This window comes from Haliotis asinina, chromosome 13, assembly GCF_037392515.1.
Source record: "Haliotis asinina isolate JCU_RB_2024 chromosome 13, JCU_Hal_asi_v2, whole genome shotgun sequence".
NCBI lineage: Eukaryota > Metazoa > Mollusca > Gastropoda > Lepetellida > Haliotidae > Haliotis > Haliotis asinina.
Window position 1 is genome coordinate 43,719,629 of NC_090292.1, and position 22,715 is coordinate 43,742,343.

The window sequence follows — 22,715 nt, forward strand, 5'->3', positions numbered from 1 at the left end:
CTTTAAATTATACGTTACATAGATATATGTGCATGTAAAAAGTAAAGAAAGCGCTTTGTTTGTGCGATGAAAATGAACATACGTTGATGTATTTATTTCTCGTAGATCTTTGTCCTTTTATTTATATTTTGTGTATTTGTTTTATTTGTAAATAAGCATTCGTCTGGTTTGTGTCCAAACCAAGCTTTCCAAGACAATAGAACACTTTCAAACTAAACAAATGAATAGTCCTGCTACGGTACGACATTCTGAAATTAATCCGGACGAGAAAAGCAAGTGACTAACAACATGACCATCAACATATATGCAACTGGGACACGATGGCATTTGTCAACCAAGTGAATAGGCAAGACCACACAATCCCATCAGTCTTGTTACAGTGCTAGCATGGGTTGCTTAAGACCCATTCTAGCCCGGATCTTCCCGAGTTCCACACAAATGCAACCCATGTAACACATGACCTTATTCGGTAACTTGGTGTAGGTCATTATTCATAATATCAATCATTTTCCGGAGGCGAAATTAGACGACCCCATTGAGCATGGTTTGTAGCGTCAAAACTCTGTTGTGACAATACGTGTTGATCAATATACTTAGAGTGACTTCCTTAGTTGGTAAACTGGTAATACATCTGCCCCATTGCATTGAACCTTTGAGAACTTACTGGAAAACAAGGACAAGTTGAGCACCGACCTGACAACTGACAAGTGTTAGTATGTATGAGTATGTATGCCTACTGCCTCTTGATATTGTGAGCGAAAGGGCTCCTGGATGTCCGAAACGCGAGAGTCTTACGAACAAGGCGTCTGCAGCTAGGCGCGGAAATCAATTTCATCGTCATGCATTGCACGTGCACTAGCCCATTTCTGCTTTACCTTTCAATAACCAAATGGGTTTGCCCAATACCGAGTTTACTTCTCGTAAACGCGTCCAGCTTACCCTTGTTTGCCAGTGAGTGCCAGTGTTCATTTCAGTGATATCAGGCATTGGAAGAATCATGAACACGAAACAGAATGATTTTGTAACATAATTAGTTTTAGTTCCATATAGTGTTCATCCAATGAACATGGACAAATTACGTGTCAGAGTTTGCTTATATTTGAAGAACTGACGATGTCAGTAGTTGGTGCAGCAGCGTTCGCTATAAACCAAGGAACCTGAAGCTTGGCTTGAATGTCCCGTCAGTCATTGGAACCTGAAACGATTACAAAAAAAGCGTACCTGTCAATTACATTAAAAAAAACAACTAATAAATGTATGATATTTTCAATCATATTTGGCGTAATATGGTAACGACAAGTGTATGTTGAGCATATTCAGTGCAAATGTGGCTGAAATGGTCTGGAAATTCGATAACAACATGACATGTCAACTTTTATTAAGTTGAAATTTAAGGTGCCATATTTAGTGCGGTAGCTTGAGTTAGTACAAACTGGTTGCTAAAACGGTCATTGAGTCCAGTAGGGGAGGTAAGTAAATCGGCGAGCAAAAGAAAGTACACCGGTGTTCCTGTAATCCCAAACTTTGATTGTATAGAACGCAACGATTCAAGTGCTAACATGCAGGCAAACACATTAGAACGCGTTTTGCACAAATTTTCGCAAAATTGTGACTATTTTCCCATGTACGGGCACTTTGTGTACTGAGGTTATAAAAACGTGTTTGCCGCGAACACTGATGAATCACTTGACAAAATCCTCATGATAACAATGCCAAGACTGACGTTAGCGCACACAGACCGGGCACAGAGGAATGTCACAAATGGGCGCATCCAACAGTCGTTTTGCAAGGACCCTAGGTTGTACAAGGCAAACCATGATTCAGCTGTTAAACTGTTCGATATGACAGGTCGGCCATGTGATCGACCCATAAGTGGACGTCCCAGTCACATGGATCGTAATCTGCGGACCATTCACCTATGCAACCGGAAGTTGACGGTGACGTCATCCGCAACCACCAAATATCTGGGTCAAAATTGGTATTCGTGAACCATGCATGACATTCATAGGCCCATAACTGCATCTTTTGGTCAGACTCGCTACCTTGCTTGACACATGTCATCGGATTGCAGTTGCATAGGTCGAAGCTGTGGCATATTTCCAAACATAAGGATGTTCAAAGCGCACAATCTGTTATCAGCATGGATAACCCAAGCGGCTTGTAAAGCATGAGAAAAGCGGTCACCATCTATCCCTCCGCCTCCGGGTACCCACTTTCAGCTGGGTGAACAGCGGCAATTTTGAATAAAGTCACATGCCAGAAAGGAGACAACACGATTTTCATTATGGAGTAGGACATCGCTCCTAGAAACTTCCAGAACCCAAGATGCCAAACAAGTTAACCAAGAACATTCAGTCAACAATGTTGCTTAACTTCACCTGATTTGGGACCCACACGCTATGCACAAGACCACACACCTCAACATGAACCAAAACCAAGACAACAACAAAAGTAAGAAAAACAACAATGGAATTCCTACCTGCTTGCAGGATGGTGGGGGAGTGAAAACAGAAGGATCCCGGATTCCTTTGGTGATGTTCATGAATCCCACTGTTTCCAACAGTTGCGCTGAAAGAATACACAGGAAGAAACATTAGAAATTTTTTATTAGATTGAGTGAGTTCAGATTTTAAGTCACCCCGACATAATTTCAGTCACATGTTAGTTAAGACATATTACAAAAAAGGCACATCACTTGGGAAATCTGCAGATGAATTATATATCACTCGTTTTTCTGGATATTGATGTATACACTCCTCGAACACGGTAATAACATGACATTGTTCGTATAACTTTAATTTACTTTAATTTTAATATTTGCATTTTGTTTTTATTAAGTTGTCGTGGCTTTCAACAGAATCATTGTTTTCGCCGTGAAGTGTAATAAGGCAGACGACATACAATAGGGCTTGCTTGCTAATTGTGATTCATATAGGCAGACCATAAAATGTCTAGACATTACATTCCTGTTATACATTCGCAGATCGCTTCTTTTATCAAGCTTCAAAATGCATACAAGTATGATTATAAAGTAATTAGGATTATGAGACCAATATAAAGACGTATATTGACAAGTGTCTATATACAGGTGAGTGAACGTTTACAAACTAAGAAGACTTTGCAAGTAAAGAAATTTATCGCGCAGTATTTTCACTTCGACCCCGACCTCGCTAATGTTATGTTATAGGTTGCGTCATGCAAAATCCTTTTGGTCAAATACATATTTAACTACTAGTAGAGAGTAGTTTTGATTTTCTAAGTTGATGAAAACAAACCATAATCTCATTAATTCAAATGGACTTTAATCCGTGACTTCACGATTTTCAAAAATGGCGGCGCCCTGTCTGAGGAGGAATGTTATGTAAGTTTGTTTTCACCGACTTACATGATCAAAATTACTTTCTACTGGTAGTAAAATACGTATTTCATTGACGGACAATCGGATTTTGCATGACATCGCTTATAACATAACAATTTCACTCTTGGAAGCGGGTAGGAGGTCAAAACATATTACTTGCAATATTAATGTCACTTCGACCCCCACCTTGCTACCGTGGAAGAAGTCGTTATGTTACAAGTTGTGCGGAAAATCCTTTTGGCCATGATTCAAACACATATTTTACTACTGGTGAAAAAGTAGTTTTGATTTTCTAACTTGATGAAAACAAACGGCAATCTCTAATTCTAACCGACTTTAGCCTGTGACTTCCCAATTTTTTTTAAAAAAAATAGCTGCGCCCTGTCTGAGGATAAATGCAATTTAAGTTTGTTTTCAATTTCGGTATTAACTAACCACACGTTTTTTTAAAAAAAATAAAGAAATGGCATTCCGTTTATGACTAACCAGAAGTCTTTCATATGCAGTGGTAAAAGGGGTAAAAAAATGAGTTTATTCGTTCTTTAAGGTTAATTTTAGCAAAAGTTGCTTCTTGAAAGGAGCCCATTGTCTGTTTAATTATATTCAGGGTGTTGTTTTATTGAGTTACATCTCCGATATTCATCGATAATAGATCGATACTTAGGTTTATGAGTATCGATCTCCAGGTTTTCATAGATAGACGACGCCAGAAAGTATCTGGAAGAGGACTGTTTTATCGTATTACCATCGTTTGCTGTTCCAAATGCGACTTCGCCTACGGGGTAGCAGTCGTTGCCGTCTTTGGAAACGGTGAGGGCGATGTCGACGCTGACAGTGGGGCTTTTCTGTTTCCAGACATACGTATCTCCTGGAAGTTGATTCTTTCCCCCACCAAAGTAGAGAGATTGCGCATACACAGCGTTGTCTGGATATAGAGAGGACGAAAATATAAGCACACTTTGTTAACGAATCCTTTAATGATCGTAAGCACCAACCACCAAATTTCAGAGACTGAACATACTCAGCGCTTTCTGGATGTACAGAGGACGAGAATGTAAGCACGGTTTGCAAACGTATGATATAATGATTGTAAGCACCCACAACCAAACTACTGAAATACTGAGGCTGAAAACACTCAACGCTGTCTGGATAAACAGCAGAGGAAAATGTAAAACACACGGGGCTAGAAAGTCATTTCGTAACTCAACTGTATAGACTTTTGAACTTTTCAGTCATGAAATTGAACAGAAAAACAACCCAACAAACAAAAAAATAATTGAAAACAAAACGATGTTGTCCAGCTACAAAGTAAACAACGGATTTTGTATCAGACAATCCACTGATCGATAGCATGAACATCGATATGCAATTGGAATATGATGCCATGTGTCAAAGAAGTCAACAAGGCTGACCACCCGGTTCGCTAGGCGCCTCTCACGACAAGCATGGGTTGCTGAAGACAAGTTCTAACTCGGATCTTCATGGATCGGGCCTGCATTTCGAGATCCTACAAGTTTACTACGCTACAATGTGAGCACGGATGGCCGAGCAATGTGCATACATAGACTTAATCAGTTGCAGCAACCTTTATTTGAAAATAATCCTCTCAAGCGAATTCAGAATGAGGGCACCATTGGTTAGGACAAGCATGCAAACCTTTAGCATAATAAATAATGAATAATAAATGCGAGGGGATGTCAGAAAGTAGTGAGCCTTAATGTCATTGCTTAATGTCCATTTTATTTTGAAGGGATCATTAGCAAAGTCATAGTTTCTCATACATGGGTAATATGGTTCACGAGATTTGATTCATCACAACACATTGGGGGATAATAATTGTACATAAAATGCTGAAAATGATATGTCATTTGGTACCTCTTGGATAATGGTATCTCTTCAGATAATATCATATACTATATGTTCCCGTCATAATAAAAAAAACCCGATTGCTGAATCATAGTGAGACAGAGGCGTTTTCAAGGTACTCCCAGGCTTTGATCTTTCACAAACACTGTGTGAAGATATTCAACCTGGCACTGTTTCCAATATATTGCGAGCTGACACTTGAGTGACCCTTCAGTATTTACCTTAAACCTCTTGCGTCGTGTAGGAATAGTGAAAACAATAGACTCAAATAGAACAATAACTATGTCTGTATGATGAAAGGTATCTGGGAGGGGGTGGGTAGTGTCCCCGCAAGAAACTCTTTCAGCAGACTTGAATTGGGGAGAGGGTTGGGAGTTGACGGTTGAGTTTTGAGAGGGTGTCACATGAACAATAGATTCTAATTGCTCTTTTAAGCACTTTCATACATAAGTTTGATTTTGTCGAACTTCTACCTACCTCAAACACACAAAATATTTCTTGTGTATTTTGTTTCCTGAAGTTTGTGATGCATGTTGGGTACCAAGATGAAAAGTCAACAAAATGAGGAGCATACCAATTTGTTTGAGGTTGACAGATATTATGTAGAAGAATAAAACATAAAACAGCTGCATTTATATCACTGTCATGGTGAGGCTCACTACTTTTTCACATCCCTTCAGTCACATCACTGCATATTACCTGGAACACACGCTGGTGTAATCGAACCAGTGATTTTGCTCTTGGTACATTTGTTGGTCAGAAGGTCAATATTATACTGGGTCCCCTGGGAGTTAGAAAGTAGAAGGTCATGAATAGACTGCACTAGCCTGTATCTTCATATCTTGAAACCCTCTGCGGATCGAGAAACACTTAACCAGTATGAATGGTAAGAGGTACAAACATGCACTTACACGTTTCTGTATCAATTCACTATGCTTCAGTACTAAAATTATGCGTTTGTGAATACGGAAACCTACATCCTGGTGTACTGGTTACAGCATCCTGCTACAGTAAAGGGGAATTACTGCCCACCTTGTTGAAGTTTTGTATCACTCGAGTCACTGTGACGACGGACCCAGCTGTGCTGTTTACGAGAAGAGAAATTCTCGAGTTTGTGCCATCATAGGAAATGGCATTTGTTACCTGGAACAAATAAACGAGTTAATGCGAAGATTACTTAACGTTCCAGATTAAACAGCAACGAGTGCGTGTGGGTGTGCGCGTGCGTGTGCGTGTGCGTGTGCGTGTGCGTGTGCGTGTGCGTGTGTGTGTGCGTGTGTGTTCACTAATCCTTCTGTCAGGCATTTTGAAATGGTCTTTTTTAGAGCAGTGTTAGAATGGCAAGGTGAGTATGTCACGCCAAGCACTCGGGTTCGATTGGTCACAATGCGTGGGGTTCATTTTGCTAAAGCGGCACAAAACTAAATTCACTCACTCAGTCAAAATTGCTTGCCTGCGAAGCAGTTACCTCCCTTATCTGTTGCGACCTCATTGTACATGTATCGCGATATGGCTACCAAATTGTCGATGGGAAATAAGTGTTTACCTCACTTATTCACTCTTTGAATAATGATGATTAGGATGGTAAGGTCACTGTAGCGCCGTAATCGAAGAGTTGTGTAATCGCGGAAGGCCAGTCACCAATACTCACACAGCTACAGGTTTTCACTGCAGTTGTATTCTAAATGGCATTGTGCAATCATAGCTTTCGGCCATGGGGGCCATGCCAATTTACGCTTATCAGAGGGGTGCACAAAGTACGCAGTCTGGACTACCAGTTGTCCGACTTCCATATTTGTGTAAGTCTCGGTGGCTGAGCGGGTTAGGCGGGTGACTCTGTGTGCTGGCTATTAGGTGCCTGATTCTGAGGGTGCAGGTTCGAATCCTGGATGGGACTCAACCAAACAACGTACTAGAATTTGTTCATTACAAAGAAAGTGAACTCCCAAATATGACATATATTGCAAATTCTAGGAAAGTGGGATTTCACTTACATCCATATTACTCAAGGTGCTGTTCTCAATGCCAATGATGGATATACCCTTTATTGAAACTAAACTCTCTAACTTTTCCAAAATAATACACCATAGCGGCATTGATGAACTGAATTCGAAGTGTAATCATGTATTAAGTAATATATGTAGATATGCTTGTCAAAGCTTAATCTTGAGAGAACAATATGTTTGAAATCTGTCACAGATACGAAATGTCCATGTACACAATGTACATTGTGTGTAATTAATACTCGATATAATCGTCCTTTGTGTATATGGGACAACGGCCTTCATAGAAATATACTACTTGACATGACTTGACGTGATAAAAGAGTTCAAGGAGAAACTGAACGGTGGAAAATTAGGCCTGGTAAAAGCAAACGTTGTGCAGTACCTAAAACCAACCTGTGAGATAGACATATATAATGTCATTTAGAAACCGGTAACATGTAACATGTCATATTTGGGATTGCACTTTATCAAGCACCTAATCGCCAGCACATTAATCATATTCCGGATGGCAGTCAACCCCCTAAAATACTAGAATCTATCCTATACTGAGAAGGGCGGTGGGGGCCGAGTAGTTAGAGCGTTCGCTCGTCAAGACGAAGACGCGGGTTCGAATCATTACATGGATATAATGTATGAAATCCATTTACGGGTTCCCCAGCAACAAGATTGCTGGAATATTGCTACAAGAATCTGAAAGTCTAATTTCACGGAGGAAGTGTAATCACAGAATTAACAGATGCTACTTTAAAAGATGCATCGTTTTACAAAGCGTTCGAACGTGCATGCATGTATTGTGGCTTTATGAACAAAGCTAATTGTTAACCAAGCAAACAAGAAACCGAGTCAAACTACCAGAATCATTGCAGCCTTTCCGTTGGTGACCGTCTGTCCCATTTCGCTTTGAAGTCCTTCCCATTGTTTTGGCATACAACAACCCGCCCAGGCACTGGACACGAAGGTCAAAACAAGGATCCCTTGCAGCATGTTGAAGGCTCCGACACCTATGCAGTCTTCTTGCAGCACTGAAGAACTCTTATCAATAGAGTCTATACACGTTGATTTAACTCTGATATAGAAGCAGGTCACCTTGGAGATAACACGTATCTGTTTTCGCGAATAGTCCCTGAAATGGGTTTGTTAGGTAAGGCAGCACTCAGTAATATTCCTGCATTATGGAATGCAGTATGGAACAGACTACCCAGTGATCAACAGCATGAGCAGCAGTCTACGAAATTGGGTCGCAATGACATGAGTCAGCGTGGGTGACCATCTAATCTCCTTAGTCACCTCTTATGGCAAGCATAGTTTACTGGAGAGCAGTTCTTACCCGGATGTTCACGGGTACCTGCAATGGGAGGGTGATTACGACATGCAGTTAATATTTACATCAGGCTGTCCGTCTTTTTATCCTTCTGAAGGCATACAGACAAAACAACAACAAGACTTAGTGATACTAATATTATCACATAGGCAGCCTATTCACCTGTAGGCTATACGGACAAATTAAGAGCCATCAATACTTTCATTATATCATTGATTTATAATCTATCGATCACTTAGTATATCCATCTATTTATGATATTGATCTAATGTGTTTATCGAGGCAATATTGTGCCGGGCATTACTAACAAAAGCTATTTATAATTTTATAAGTCAAATATTACTTAGACCATCCATCCGTTTATCCGAACTACGCACGTATCATTTGCTCTATCTAGCAGCGCAGTAAGTAAGACAATCTACTGAATGATATTATGAGAACCATCCACGTCATCGGGGGACATTGTCCACCGGCCTCTCGATGGCGATGGTACATGTCCTGCTAGCTTATATACTCAACAAACAAATCTTCATTTTTCATTGTTGAAAAAAGAGTTGTTTGGTTCTCTTACCGCTGCTATAGCCCATTTACGTGCAATAACAGTATTTCCATTTGGCAAAAACTAAATCATTATATAACTGTTGATTGACATCGCATTTCCTCAATACTGAATACTTGGATTATATTTGTAGGTTTATATAATGCACTGGTTTATACGTAAATACTGTTGTTATAGCGATATTGTCAGTAAAATTGCGGAATTGACACAGCTGTTTCTGTCACGAACAAGTAGATCTATGATTGACAAGACATAATCTCATCTGCAGGACTGGATTTCCTTCCAAGATGTCCCTTTTGCCTGGATCTGTGTTCACACATCGAAGGTTTGTCATTTCAATTATTCCAGGATAGACAGACTAAAAGAGGATGAATACCATGATGAAGTATTAAGTACCCTCCCAATGCAGGCACCCGTGAAGATCCGGGTAATAATGGCTCTTCAGTAATCCATGTTTGTTACCTGTAGTGAAATTCACGTGCACATCGTTAATAAATCATCAATGTGGTAAATTGTACAAAGAATGATTTTGGGTTTCTGTCCTAGTTTCATATGGATAAAAGGTATAAAAGGTAGCGTGTGGACAGATAACACATGCAGTGTGAAATAGATCATCGCAGATATGTCACGACTATCAGCAGTTGTACGTGAGAGAGGATTAGTATGTTCCAGATGGGATCGTCACACACTAACTTTCGGCTACACCCGTCTCTAAACTGTATCAGCCTTACAGGTTGACAGACGAGCCACAGAACAGACCCAAAAGGGGGAGACCGCGAGTAACAACACCAACTGAATACCGGTATTTGAGGTACACCTGACAAACCGTTTCCTGACGGTAATGTCATCAGCGGGGAATTTCCAGGATCACCCTGTCAGTAGAAACTTGGTGACTGACGTCTTCGGGTAGCATGTTTGGGGTATCAGAGCCTACACACTTGTCAAAGGACAAGCACTGACCACATAACACAGACGTCACAGACTGTAGTTGGGCCCAACGTTGTTCGCCGCTGGCAGTGTCAAGGCGGATCTCATGAACCGCTTAGCGACGAAAGTGGGTTTTCCCTAGACAGATTTGACGACAGAGGTGAAGGTTTGCCCGCCCTAACCAACCACAGAATAGAATCCAATTTACACAAGCGCTGGAAGAATGGCGTCGCTTACCACGTGACCTTGTCCGACGTCTGACGTCTTCGACCTGTATTGTATGCAAGGTGTGGACATACAAGATATTTAAGTGATGTTAGTGGACATTTATTGTACTCAGTACTTGCGTATCCTCTATATAACTGAATACTGGTTTTCGGGATCCCGAACTTGAGCATGTGTGATGCCACGTGATGCTGCAGTATACGTGTGATAAATAATAATAATAATAAGAGTACTTATATGGCGCTTCATCCACATCAGTAAGGGACATGCTCTAAGCGCATAGTAAACTGAACATTATTATTACCCCAGATAATTCAAGCTGCCTGTTAGGTGCTAGAAGGTTATAGTCACGTGTTTTTATCTCACCGGGTACCCATTTTCTGCTGGGTGGACAGAGGCAATTCTTGAACAAACTCACTTGCCAAAGGTGAGACCACATGTTTCACATGTGCTTCGTTGTGGGGCAGGACCGACGTCCTAGAAACTCTCAGGAGTCAAACTGCCAAACACGGCCACCTATCCAAGGACTGTCCGAGTTCAACGGTGGTTAACTTCAACCTTTAGATCAGGTTGAGTAAAGATGTCGTCAAACCGCTGAACCATATTTCGTGTGTCTAGGTAGTGTGTGTCAAAAATGGTGACCTCTTGAAAACCCTGTATACTTTCTTTTGATTGACAGTTTATACATCTTATTGACGTGTTCACAGTAAGATGCTCTGTATACTGAAGTTATGTATGAAAAAGCTTCTTCTTTTGATAGAATCGGTAGCCTTACAACTGACGTATGTAAAACAACACTCAGAGTTCGCCAGGGTTTTATTCTTAGCCCTGTTTTATTTTGTTCATTGTTTTATTTGGATTAAGATGTATATCTCTGTGGTGGAATTGATAATATCCTATTTCTCATTTGCTGCTGTAGCAGTATTAAATGACATTGTTATTGAGGTTCTTGAGAACCTGACGAAGGGTGCAAGGAACAGCCCAGAAACGGTGTGTAAATAATAAAGAAGAAGTTGACATCCATAACATTTTGTCGGACATACTTATTGGTTTGCAGAAAAAACAAACAAAAAAAAAAACCTTGATTTGTTAATAAACTTGGATAAATCATATATTGTTGTGTTTTGAAATTGAGGCTATGTTAAATACTAAGAAATGCCGGTATGTGGGAGAAAGATTGATGTGTTATATTACAGATATTTAAGCATTATCTTCCCGTCAAGACTTGCGTGGCCTGCTTTCCATTTTGTCAGCATATCAAGAAATAACCTTTAATTCCAATAAACGGAATTGTTCAAACATTTGACCAAAAAATGATACGAATATTTTATGGTTCTAACATAAGGAGATATACTATCAGAGATATTTTTGAAAAAAGTAAACAGCTCTTTCTTTAAGAAAAATATAGTAGTGTCAGTCCATTTTGTACCGTGACTTGGAGAAGTTGGAAAATCAAAGCTATTTATCAATTATTTTTACAGATGTAATAAGTCTTGGACAGGACACTGTCCATTTTATCTAATGATTAAGTCTGTATTACAGACCGTATAGGTGTAACATTAAAGAACAGACAAACAAAATACAAATTCCAGAAAAACTGAACATTGGTTTCATGTTGGTTCCCTGTACTTCTGATTCAAACACATGTTGATTTTCTATTTTTCAATGTATACGATATTGATTATTAAACAAAGGGATGCCTGTGGAAGACCAGTAAAATGTCCAGTTAATTAGAGGCACATTTTAAAGTTGACCGCACCTTAAAAATATATATTATGATCGTAATAAAACCGAATCAGCGAACGCCTGGCATAGTCACTATTTGAGTCGGCCTTGTAAAGTGGATTCAATTTGTAGCGCAGGTGTCTTACTGATATGGAATTAATTTTGTCGCAGTTTTCGGTGTTGTTGTTAGTCCTTTTGTACAAACTACAATATTATAAATACGTGTATGTGTATGATTCCAATAAAAATGAGATTGATAGTTTGAAATAGGTTATTTCCTTCCGAACAAGAATAAATTAATTCAGATTATTAGAAATCGGAGCGTTGCAGAGTATGCAGTTTTAAAGCAGAAATGAAACTGATGTCTTAAAATTACACCAGTTATTCCAATCGAATCATTCCATTCATTTTTAAGTTAATAAGTGTCCCAAGGTATGCGTTTTGGTTGAAATAAAAACGATACAAGTTATTCCAAATGAAAGGACTGTATTCACTAAATAATTTGACGAGGATTGACGATATTTGACGATACACCTGATCACGTGATATTTTTGGGGTATATAAGCAATATATGTCGAGAGCTGACCTATGTATCAGTTGACATTTTGGTGAGAGAGTGACCAGCGGGCAGGATGTTTGTGTTTATGTTTATTGCCGTTCTGGTGGGATGTTCCGTCGCTGAACAACTTTGTCCACCTGCGTCATGGCGCGCAGAAGAGGTCTCGGGAGCCCTGTTTCTTCCAAAAGTCGACCACGAATACCAGCCGAAAAGAGAACAGGTGAATATTTATGTCCTATACCGTTTCTGTATCTCCAGGACAAGAGGGTGGCGGGGTAAGTGGTTACAAAGCCTTTGTCCGTCACCTCGAAGAGGCAGGTTAGAATCCACACATTGGTGTAATGCATAAAAGCAGCGGAAAAAATATAAATTCACTGCCTTGCGCTTCAATGAACCAACACTTTCACCTTAATCCACTGCCCACGATCTTTCGCCCAACGAGTTTGCTCAACGTTTTACCTAAAGACTTAACTTGGAAGTAAAGAACAAGAGAAATATACTAACACAAAATGACATGCATAGGCCATTTTAGAAGAATTCATTGCGTTGGTTTGAGAGCGATTCATTCATGCATCCTCAGTGGACAAAAAGATGGAAAAGCGCACGTCTATAGACAGCAACCTTTGACGTTGTGTTTCTGTGCACTTCAGTCCACAATATGGCGTCAAAGTCACTAATTTGTATGTCCAACATTGGCTGCAATTGTTGAGTAGCCTAACGGTTTAAAAGCCTTCCCTCGTCACACAGAAGACAATTTGTGAAGCCCATTTCCGCTATTTCCAGATATTGCTGGATATTACTAAAGGCTGCGTAAAAGTACACTCACTTCTCGGCACCTTCTGATACATGAGTTCAATATTCTCAAAATCGCCCATGAATTTCTGTTTTATAAGGGTGCAAGAGTTGGAGTTGAAGAACAAAAACATGAATGAAATTGATAAGTTAGCGTTGCATCGACATGTTTCAGCCGTATACAAAAGATACATAACTAATTGCGAACTTACCAATCAGAATAGCAATGAAGTTTGTTTTAATCCAGGAAGATCTTTGAGAAAAGAAAACACCAACTTTCACTCGTTCAGTTGGTGCCGATTTAATGAGTAGTCATAATCGTCGGAAGCCAATCAGCGACTCAACACAATTGGGTTCGGGCCAGCTCCAAAGGACCTCCTCAGGAAGCAGGGCAATCCCATTGAGAGCGAGTGTGGATTCACACCGCACTCAGTAATATTCCAGCTATAGAGCGGCGATAAGTAGATAATTGACTCTGAACCCAACAATCCAGTGGTTAACATCATGAGCATCGCTCCATGCGTTTTGGATACATGTGTCAACCAAGTTCGCGAGCCTCACCACCGATCCCTTTAGTCGTTTACGACAGGCGGGGCTTACTTAAGACCAGTTCGTACTTGGATCTTCAAGGGATGGGTAGTAAGTGGTCAAGTGTAACAAAATAGAAAATACAGTTTCATTTAGACATTCAGGATTCGAACACAAAGGGTCATCGTCATTACATATATATTAGATCTGAATTAGTCACTTTTGTATTTCTTGATCGTAAAGAACAGTTTAATCTCTATTTGTATTTTATCCATGTCAGACACTCAGTGAGTATTGTGACTGTCATACACATTATGTACTGGACAAAAATAGTTAAGGATATATGTAAACTTTGAAATTCGGAGTAATCTGTCTTCTCAGTGACAAACTGGTAAACTATCAATCATAAAAGTACCCATATCCCTTACTTATTTTGTCCTGTATATGTTCCTCACGTCTGAAACAATGCCTTTTTATGTCACTTGATCCCAAAAGCAAGGAAACAATTTGTTTTTTTAATATCGTTATCGTAATATTCGGTGTTTATTTTTGACACAGGACCACGCCCTTATATACTATGACGCTGATCAACAGAAATCTGCTCTGATCGCAAACTATTCCGGCGCCACTGGGAAAGGGGACATCAAAATCATATACGACCATCCTGCGGTGAGTTACATCAAGATGATGATGATGATGATGATGATGATGATGATGATGTCACTTATAAAGCGCAAATGTCCACACACTTATGAATGTTCAATGCCCTGAAAGGAATTGATTGAAAGAGTCTGTCATAGGTACTCTTAAACAGGTGGGTTTTAACTTTTGACTTGAAGGTTGACAGAGATTCACAGAGTTTGATTTCTAGACGTAAAGAGTTCCAAATAGCTGGTGCATCATAGGAAAAAGCCCTTTTCCAATACGAAACTATGTGGAACTTGGGAACTTGTAGTAGGAGCCGGTTCAGAGACCGAAGTGATCTTGATGGGATGTAATCTGTGATGAGTTCAGTGAGACAGCTGAAGGTGATGCAGAGAAGTTTGAAGTTGACTCTCTGTTGAAGAGAACAGTAGAGAAGTGATCAGATTTATTCTTCTGAGAAATAATTCTTGCAGCAGTATTCTGTACTTTCTGTAGTCAGGTGATTGGACGAAAAACGGCGATGAGACAGTTTTCATTCCTGCTCCCATCTTCACTCTTCTACATATTGTGCGACACCTGTGTACTATTGTGGGGTGGTGGGGTAGTCTAGTTGTTAAAGCGTTTATGGGTGCAATATGTGAAGCCCATTTCTGGCGTCCCAGATCTTGCTGGAATATTGCGGCGTAAAATCACACTCATTCATTCATTCATTCACTGTACTCTATCGTTATTTGATCATGCCCAACCAACTGACGCTTCTTCCGGTTCCCCTCCCACCAATGTAATCGTGTTGGTCTACCCCCTACCCGTCGGTGACGTTTGTGTGAAGACTAGACAAACATTTTATGTGTTTAGAAAAAGGAGTACACGATAGATCTGGTGAAGAACACATGCACATCAAAGTCCCTGACAGACCCTTTCAAGAAATGGTGCATTCCAGGTAAGTCGGGAGAATAATAATAATAACAGTACGCTGGTCAGTCTCATACAATTTTGACCACCATATTTTATATAAACACAGCCGCACCGCAGACGGTATTTAAAAACGTTCACCCTTTCCCTCCTGTGTTTGCATGGTTAACAACGGCCAAACATTGTTATATGCTGAGCCGCCAAAAATACACCTCTCCCTTTTGGAAATTGGTAATCAGTTTATTTCAAACACATGTATATAACATAATAATTGGAAAGATTTCAAAATTGTCACGTTTGATCATCAATACATAGAGACGGATTTCAGACAATTACAAGTCAAAATGACGAAAGTTGGCGCGACAGTGTGATTTCAAAGTAAAACCGTGTATGGCCTCCTTGAGTGTTGACAACAGTGCTGCATAGCCTTTACCTGGAATGGATGATACGGTTGATGAAGGTCATAGGTATTTGCGCCCATGCACGGTGATACAAATAAGAGAGAGTTCAGCTGGAGTTGTCGGCCTTGGTCGCACATCATTGAGCCTTCCCTGAATCTCGTTACACAAGTCTTCTATCGGGCTTAAGTCTAGATTGAGAGCAGGCCACTGAAGAGTTTGTTACACCTTTTCGTCTACTATGACCAAAATTCTGTAATACCATAGGGTCTATTTTGTAACAGAGAATAATAGCACCCAACACCATTATGCTCGGACCTCCCCACGATATAATCAGGATACAATCATCTGCAAAACGCTCCCCGCGTCGTCGCCATATTCTCACTCTGTCATCAGCCGTCGATTCGGGTGATATGAGTCCGACTGGAGATAAGCACGACGATGTGGGTCGGACCCCGGGAGGACATCCGACATCTGACGTTTTTCTGCCTCAAACGCCTCCGCGCTGTGTCGGCGCTGATTGGTCTCTGGTGATTACCAATTGTTGACCGTGCAGTTTCCTTAGCCCCAGCGAAACAATTTTGCAGGTGATAACGGGTAGTCTGCCGATTTTCTTTCAACGTTGTCACAGGCGGTTTTAAACTGCGAGGGCGGTCGGCTGTGCTTCCAGTGAATTGGACTCGTTGCTGCAGATGGTATATTGTTCGAATATGAGCAGAAAAAAATATTTGCAACATGCCTTGCACTTTGGCCAGCAGTCAGTCTTCCTAAAGCTTGGTCCCTCTGTTCCCTTGATAATCGTGGCATGACGCTACTGTCGAAGAGTACATGATTCGATGCATGTTCCGTAGCCCTTCTTATAGGGATGACACGTCGGGATGCACGTGCATTGTCATTTTCATGAAACACACACAAAAGCCTCGTCCCATCATTAAATTAGTAACTGCGTTTTGACAACATTTTTTCTTCTTTTTCTTGCATCAAATACAGAATTTGAAACTAGACTTTCTTGAACATTGTCTACCAACCTTGGTCCCATTTCACAAAACCCTCGTAAGCCTAAGATCTCGTAACTTTTCTCGTAGCATCTGCACCTCCTATGTTACAGTATACCAGGTACATATAAAAAGTGAAAAATAAATTAAATTAAGATGAAACATACGTGGCAAAATTGTGGGTAGTTTAACGTTTCTTTTGCGTTTCTGTATATTTCCAACCCGCGAAGATGCATGTTAGGATAGTCTACAGCAACTTATGCTCGTCGTAAATAGCGACTAATGGGGTAAGGCTCGGTTAACCCGTGTCTGTTAACCCATGTCTGTTAACCCAATATGGCCATGCTGTTGATGACAGGACTGTGAGATCCAAGCTCGATCATGTGCAGACTGCCTCGATATATCTAGAATATTGCTAAGCGCGTTAAACAATCATTCAACAAACGACACCACGCATATTTTCAGACGACGCAACGTTCCTGTACGATGCGAAGATCGGATTTTCTGCTGATGGCTCCGACACGGTGACTACCAAGATCTACTACGTTGAAAGCGTCTACTCCGGTCACAAAATTGGCCACCTGATCGCTATCACCAGCGACCTCTACGTGCCGGTACAGTCCTCAGTATTCGGACGTGATGGAGGTACGTTGTATCGCAATAGTAAAGCTAAGGCTATACTAAGTTCACTTTTTAATACTCATGACGTCATAGGAAATGTGGCTAAAACTGTTCTCTACATATTTCACATTTGCTTGCATTTACCGAAGCAATAAGGTATTACATCAATATAATTATATAGGCAAGACTCAGGAAAAGCACGATTTGAAATGTCTCGCTTGCATCCCAAGTACACAGTCGTCAGGCTCCCCATTGTTCTCGGCGCCCTTGGTTTGGTACCTCCTGATCTCTTGGCGCAGATCAGGAGAGTGCCCGGGTTCTCCACCGGGAGCCCGGCCCTTCTGACAATCTGGGTAATGCAGAAGGCTGCAGTGTTGGGGAGCCTCCATATTCTCCGAAAAATTCTTGGTGGGTTCGTCATGGCAGTGTTTCCTGGGAGAAGTCCTATTTGCTGTCTGGACTGCGTGTAGAGGGAGCGAGGGCCCTGAGCTGATGATGAGCTTTACCACCCTGACTGTGCCAGGATCACCCGAACCCTCTCTGCTGCATATCAATTTTAATCTGTAAATAATAATATAATTTCTGAAAGGTACAAGAAGGATTGTTACATTAAGGTCTGGCACTAATGGCGTGCCCCCGAATGAAGTTTATTGTCGTTATCAGTGACCAGTGGTCAAGGGATCCAGTGACCAAGTAGCATTGGGACACGGCCGCCCATGGTGCTGCAAAATGCAAATCTCATGACTTCATTTAAAATATGCAGGTTTGAAAATTATGTGTGCGGGTTGGATTCCGATAACCCTCATGGTCTTCAGCCACCAATGCTAGCTGTTGAAGACGGCTAACGGGATAGGGGAGTGAGATTCAGTTACTGTGGCGAAGCGTGCCACCGTATCCTACTTTTGTGGATCAGTGCTCATGTCGTTGATCACTGGGTTGTCTGTTCTAGACTTCATTAGTTACACTCAACCGTCATAAAGCTGGAATATCGTGTAGCGCTGAATAATGAAGAAGCAAATAGGCTTTCGGTCAAGCATACATCAATGCGATAACGTTCAAAGCAGCATGGCTGGGTAGTCTAGTCGTTGAAGCATCCATTTATCCCGCATAAAATTCCCCACAAGGTTACAATGTGTGAATTCGGTGTGATATTGTTGAAATGTTGCTAGAGGCGGCCTAAAACCAAACTCACTCACTCAAATCAGCGTGATTTTGCCGAGAACAACACAATTTTTGTTTTTGTTTCACAGATCTCTACCTGGACATAAATCTGACAGGCAATATTGTATCTCCGATACCCGCATCCGATGCCGACATCTTCACCCCGCCGGAGAGTTGCAGCAGCTCGGTGAGACGTTCATGACGTTATTTGTAAATACATATGTACAGAATAACAGAAGTGTGTTGTATTTCGGGGTCCAGGGTGCAATGAAAGTTGTAATTTAAGCTATACATCATTTTGGAGCGGTTTGATATCATGGTACGTAATACACAACGCATGGATGCGGTCAAATACAACACGTTCCTTTTGCGACCATGCTCGCACAGAAAATCACAGTCTCGCGCACCCCCTACCGTTCATCCAAGCCCAGTACCCACACCCTAAGAAACACCCACTTGTCAGCACACAGTCAGCCGCCTGTGCCTGGGAATGAGAGGTTCTTGGGGGTCTGTCCCGTGCTTCGGCGAATATATGTTCGTCGGGGATTGTGTTTTTCAGAAAGCATTACACTAAGAGGAAATTTGAACTATCATACTTCCATATTGCTTTTGAAGGCAAAGTGATCAGGCTGTATCCTCAAATTCTTGATCGACTCAGTGACCGATGTGATGAATGTCAAGTGCGGTGGCCGATAACCGCTGATCAGCCAATCACATGATTGTATGGTCCGAACTCGATCATTCAGAGCTGGCTATCAGATTGCTGGAACATTGCTGAGAAATAATAACAGTGAGCTTGCCAATGGCCTAAACTAATAAAAAACGAACTCACATTTATTTCGGCTAATGAAAACAGTCCTAGGTTTCATATGGGTACAATGTGTGAGGCCCATTTTCTAGTGTCCCCCGCCGTGATATCGCTGGAATATTGCTAAAAGTGGCGTAAAGTCAAACTCACTTACTCACTCAGTCAGTCCAAGGTTACTGATGAAAGTATACTCTGCAGACGAAAGAAACGCAAATGTGCATTTCAAATATATCTTTAATTACATAAAAACTCAACAGATCACAATAAATTGGTCAGAAGTGTTTGTCACTAACAGTCAATGTGGTATACACAGGACAACGGAATGTCAGTATGAAGGTCTCAATATGGCCCGACGTCCAATTGTTTAATGACGTCACATACGATGAAAGACAAAAACATTGGTTGTTAGGCAAAAGTGATATGTGTCCATGTGCACATATGATATGTATGACATATGTATGACATTGGTTACATGTCATGGCATGGATAAGAAATAACCAGACGATCTCAATAAATTGTTCATAAGTCCTTATCACTATTGGTCATAAAAGTAAAAGTGAGACACGTTATTGTCTAGGTGAAGGTCGTTCTCAATATCTTGCGTGACTCCTCAAATTTCAAAACTGTAAGCAAATAACAAAGTGAGAGAGTGAAATTGTGAGCATAATTTAATGCTGCTTTAGCAGTAAGCCAGCAAAATCACGAGGACATCAGAAATGGGTTTCATACTACAATATCATTTCTAAAGTTTGTATCAAACCAAGCCTTTTGGTGTCCATAAAAAATTGTCATGTATTCCCATTAGTCGTTGATCAAATATAACCTAACACTGTGATTTACCCTTCAGTATTTCCCCGAAGAAGAACTGGAAGTGCTGAAGGTGGGTGCTCTGAGGAGACTGTTCCAGTGAGGACTGATTAAGGATGGCCGCCCTTCGCCAAAAGACTTAAAACAACTTTTGTATATTAGATTCGTCTCCGGCTTTGACATGTGTCACATATTGCTGTATCTGTGTGTTTAATTGTTGTGTTCGTGTACTCATCATTGCATTGTCATTAAAACTAATCGTGTAGTAGAGCAGAAGTTTTGTTCTGTGTTTGATGAACTGTGAACTGCCCCTCCAGAATTGGTCTTCAGCTTCCCATGCTTGCTTGACATGGTTGACACATGTCATCTTTTCCTGTTTGGCGTAGATCGATGACCATCATGTTGACCACTGCATTGTTTGGATCCACAGATTCGCTTTTTCAGAAGTCACCAATATATAACTGGAATATCGCTCAATATCAAAGAAACAGACTGTGAAGGTCGTAAACAGACTGAAGGTTTTGCCGATATTCCTAACCTAAAGATATGGAACAAAAGATATATTATTTAAGGTCGCGTCTACACTTTTCAGTCATATGGTCAAAAAAGATAAGTAAAGAATAACACTATTAATGCAGGCCATATTGTTGTCATCAAAGAAGTTCTCAAAGCTCATACTTTCACTCGTCCATCTGTTCCCGTTTTATTAGCCAATGTAATCACCGAAAGCCAATCAGCGACTCAACAAAATTGGTTTCGGACCAGCCTTGAAGAGCCATATCAGCAAGCAGGGTACACCCAGTGAATTCCCATAGCTGACCGAATAATACTTGCCCCTGAACTTCCGTCTGGTAGATTCATCTGTGTGTAAATGTGTGTACGGGTATTGTTAGGACAATATTGCTGACAATCAAACAAACAAACCTGTGTGCAATGGTGACCAATTGTTTTCCACTGTGTGTGTATTGTGGAGGACAACCACAATGCAAACATGCCACCCCTCCCAAATTTATCAGATTTATACCGAAAGGTGCATGCCATTTCCACCATTTCGACAAAGTCAAATTAATCCGGATCAAATTAATTTCAGAACATAACAAATATATGATGTCTTTTCGCAGGTTTTCAACTCTAGCATAAATTCACCTCTTACTGGAGCGCTAAGATCATCTTTTACTATAAACAACGATAATCAAATAAATGCAACACATTCTGCCTGATATTTTATTCATTGTTCATTTTATTCGCTTAACATTCACAAACACTGCATTGAGTACTGCAAACTGGTTTCATTTGTAAAAGGACCCTCATTTGTAATGGCGTTGTTTCAATCCTTGTGTACAACAATTTATCCACTAATTTGTTGGAAAAAATCCTATTTCTTCTCTATTAGGGAGCTCAGAGTTTGGGGTTGGCACCTCTGTCACAATGTGGACATGGGGTTGGCACCTCTGTCACAATGTGGACATGGGGTTGGCACCTCTGTCACAATGTGGACATGGGGTTGGCACCTCTGTCACAATGTGAACATGGGGTTGGCACCTCTGTCACAATGTGAACATGGGGTTGGCACCTCTGTCACAATGTGGACTATATTCAAGGTAGTTAATTATTTGTCATGCATCGAAGGGTCCTAAGTATCTCTCTTGCCCCCTCCCTTTCCGTGTGTGTGTGTGTCTTTGTGTATGTGTATGTGTGTGTGAGTGTGGGATGAACCCCGTCATTTTATTAGTTGTATAGAGAAAATAAAGCTAAGAATCATGTGGTACCATGCTTTTGTTGTTAAGCGTAATAGAAGCGTAATTTTTTCACCATTCGGGGAGAGTGAATGGAGCAGGTTTTATGACGCTTTTGTGAATATTCCCACACATGGGCTTCAGAAATCGAGCTTATAATCTAAGGGCGAATAATCCCAAACATGTTAACGATTCTTTAATTCACTTTTCTATATATGGTATTAACCAGGCGGAAAAGGTTAGTGGGTCGCTTGAAAGATATTTCAACACTATCACGGCTAGAAAGACTTCGCATTGGGAATCGAACCCGGGTCTTCGCTGTGACATTCTAATCTTGTTTGTTTGTGGTGGGCCAGTTATCCCTCTTGTTAGGTGACTGGAGTATGACATGAAAATTTCAGGTTTACAATTTTCAGGCAGTAGTGCGTGATTTGACCCTCAAAACCCTGACCATCCACAGATGCAAGAAAATTATCGGGAAAAAATGGCGTACAGTGATTTATCGACCTGCCTGAAAAACGTCAAGATACATAATGACACCCCATGCACGAGCAGGAGGCTCCCACGTTGTGCACGTGCCTTCCATGCATTGTGTTTGCGTATGGTTCTAACGTGAAATAATGCTGCATAAACAAGATGAATGTCAATGTGACGTTCTACCAGACTTCATAGTTCAGGTTCCTCTACATTCAGAGTATGCATGCGTGCTGTTGTATACTGGACACATACCTTTGAATAAGATATATTTTACGAGCGCATCCTTAGG

General features: G+C 40.8%; 2 protein-coding genes across 2 annotated transcripts; one reads left to right on the top strand and one right to left on the bottom strand.

Annotated features, from left to right (window-relative positions):
* Positions 1-54: 54 nt before the first annotated feature.
* LOC137259302 (mammalian ependymin-related protein 1-like) lies at positions 55-8,347 on the bottom strand. Its single transcript, XM_067796934.1, has 6 exons — positions 8,083-8,347; positions 6,257-6,367; positions 5,924-6,008; positions 4,104-4,283; positions 2,480-2,568; positions 55-1,195 (listed from the first exon to the last, which is right to left on the bottom strand). The coding sequence occupies exons 1-6, from the start codon at positions 8,212-8,214 to the stop codon at positions 1,142-1,144; spliced, it is 651 nt and encodes a 216-aa protein (XP_067653035.1). The 5' UTR covers positions 8,215-8,347; the 3' UTR covers positions 55-1,141.
* Positions 8,348-12,601: 4,254 nt separating this feature from the next.
* Positions 12,602-20,489, top strand: LOC137260229 (uncharacterized). The gene is made up of 6 exons (XM_067797924.1): positions 12,602-12,766; positions 14,425-14,535; positions 15,367-15,451; positions 17,282-17,461; positions 18,688-18,785; positions 20,254-20,489. The coding sequence occupies exons 1-6, from the start codon at positions 12,620-12,622 to the stop codon at positions 20,314-20,316; spliced, it is 684 nt and encodes a 227-aa protein (XP_067654025.1). The 5' UTR covers positions 12,602-12,619; the 3' UTR covers positions 20,317-20,489.
* Positions 20,490-22,715: the final 2,226 nt, after the last annotated feature.

Coding starts and splice junctions, on each gene's coding strand:
- LOC137259302 (XM_067796934.1), bottom strand. CDS start 8,214: ATGCTGCAAGGGATCCTTGTTTTGACCTTCGTGTCCAGTGCCTGGGCG. Junction 4,284..5,923: donor TACACCAGCGTGTGTTCCAG/GTAATATGCAGT, acceptor CTCTATATCCAG/ACAACGCTGTGTATGCGCAA. Junction 2,569..4,103: donor ATTTGGAACAGCAAACGATG/GTAATACGATAA, acceptor GTATTCTTTCAG/CGCAACTGTTGGAAACAGTG.
- LOC137260229 (XM_067797924.1), top strand. CDS start 12,620: ATGTTTGTGTTTATGTTTATTGCCGTTCTGGTGGGATGTTCCGTCGCT. Junction 12,767..14,424: donor ACCAGCCGAAAAGAGAACAG/GTGAATATTTAT, acceptor TTTTTGACACAG/GACCACGCCCTTATATACTA. Junction 17,462..18,687: donor AGTATTCGGACGTGATGGAG/GTACGTTGTATC, acceptor TTTGTTTCACAG/ATCTCTACCTGGACATAAAT.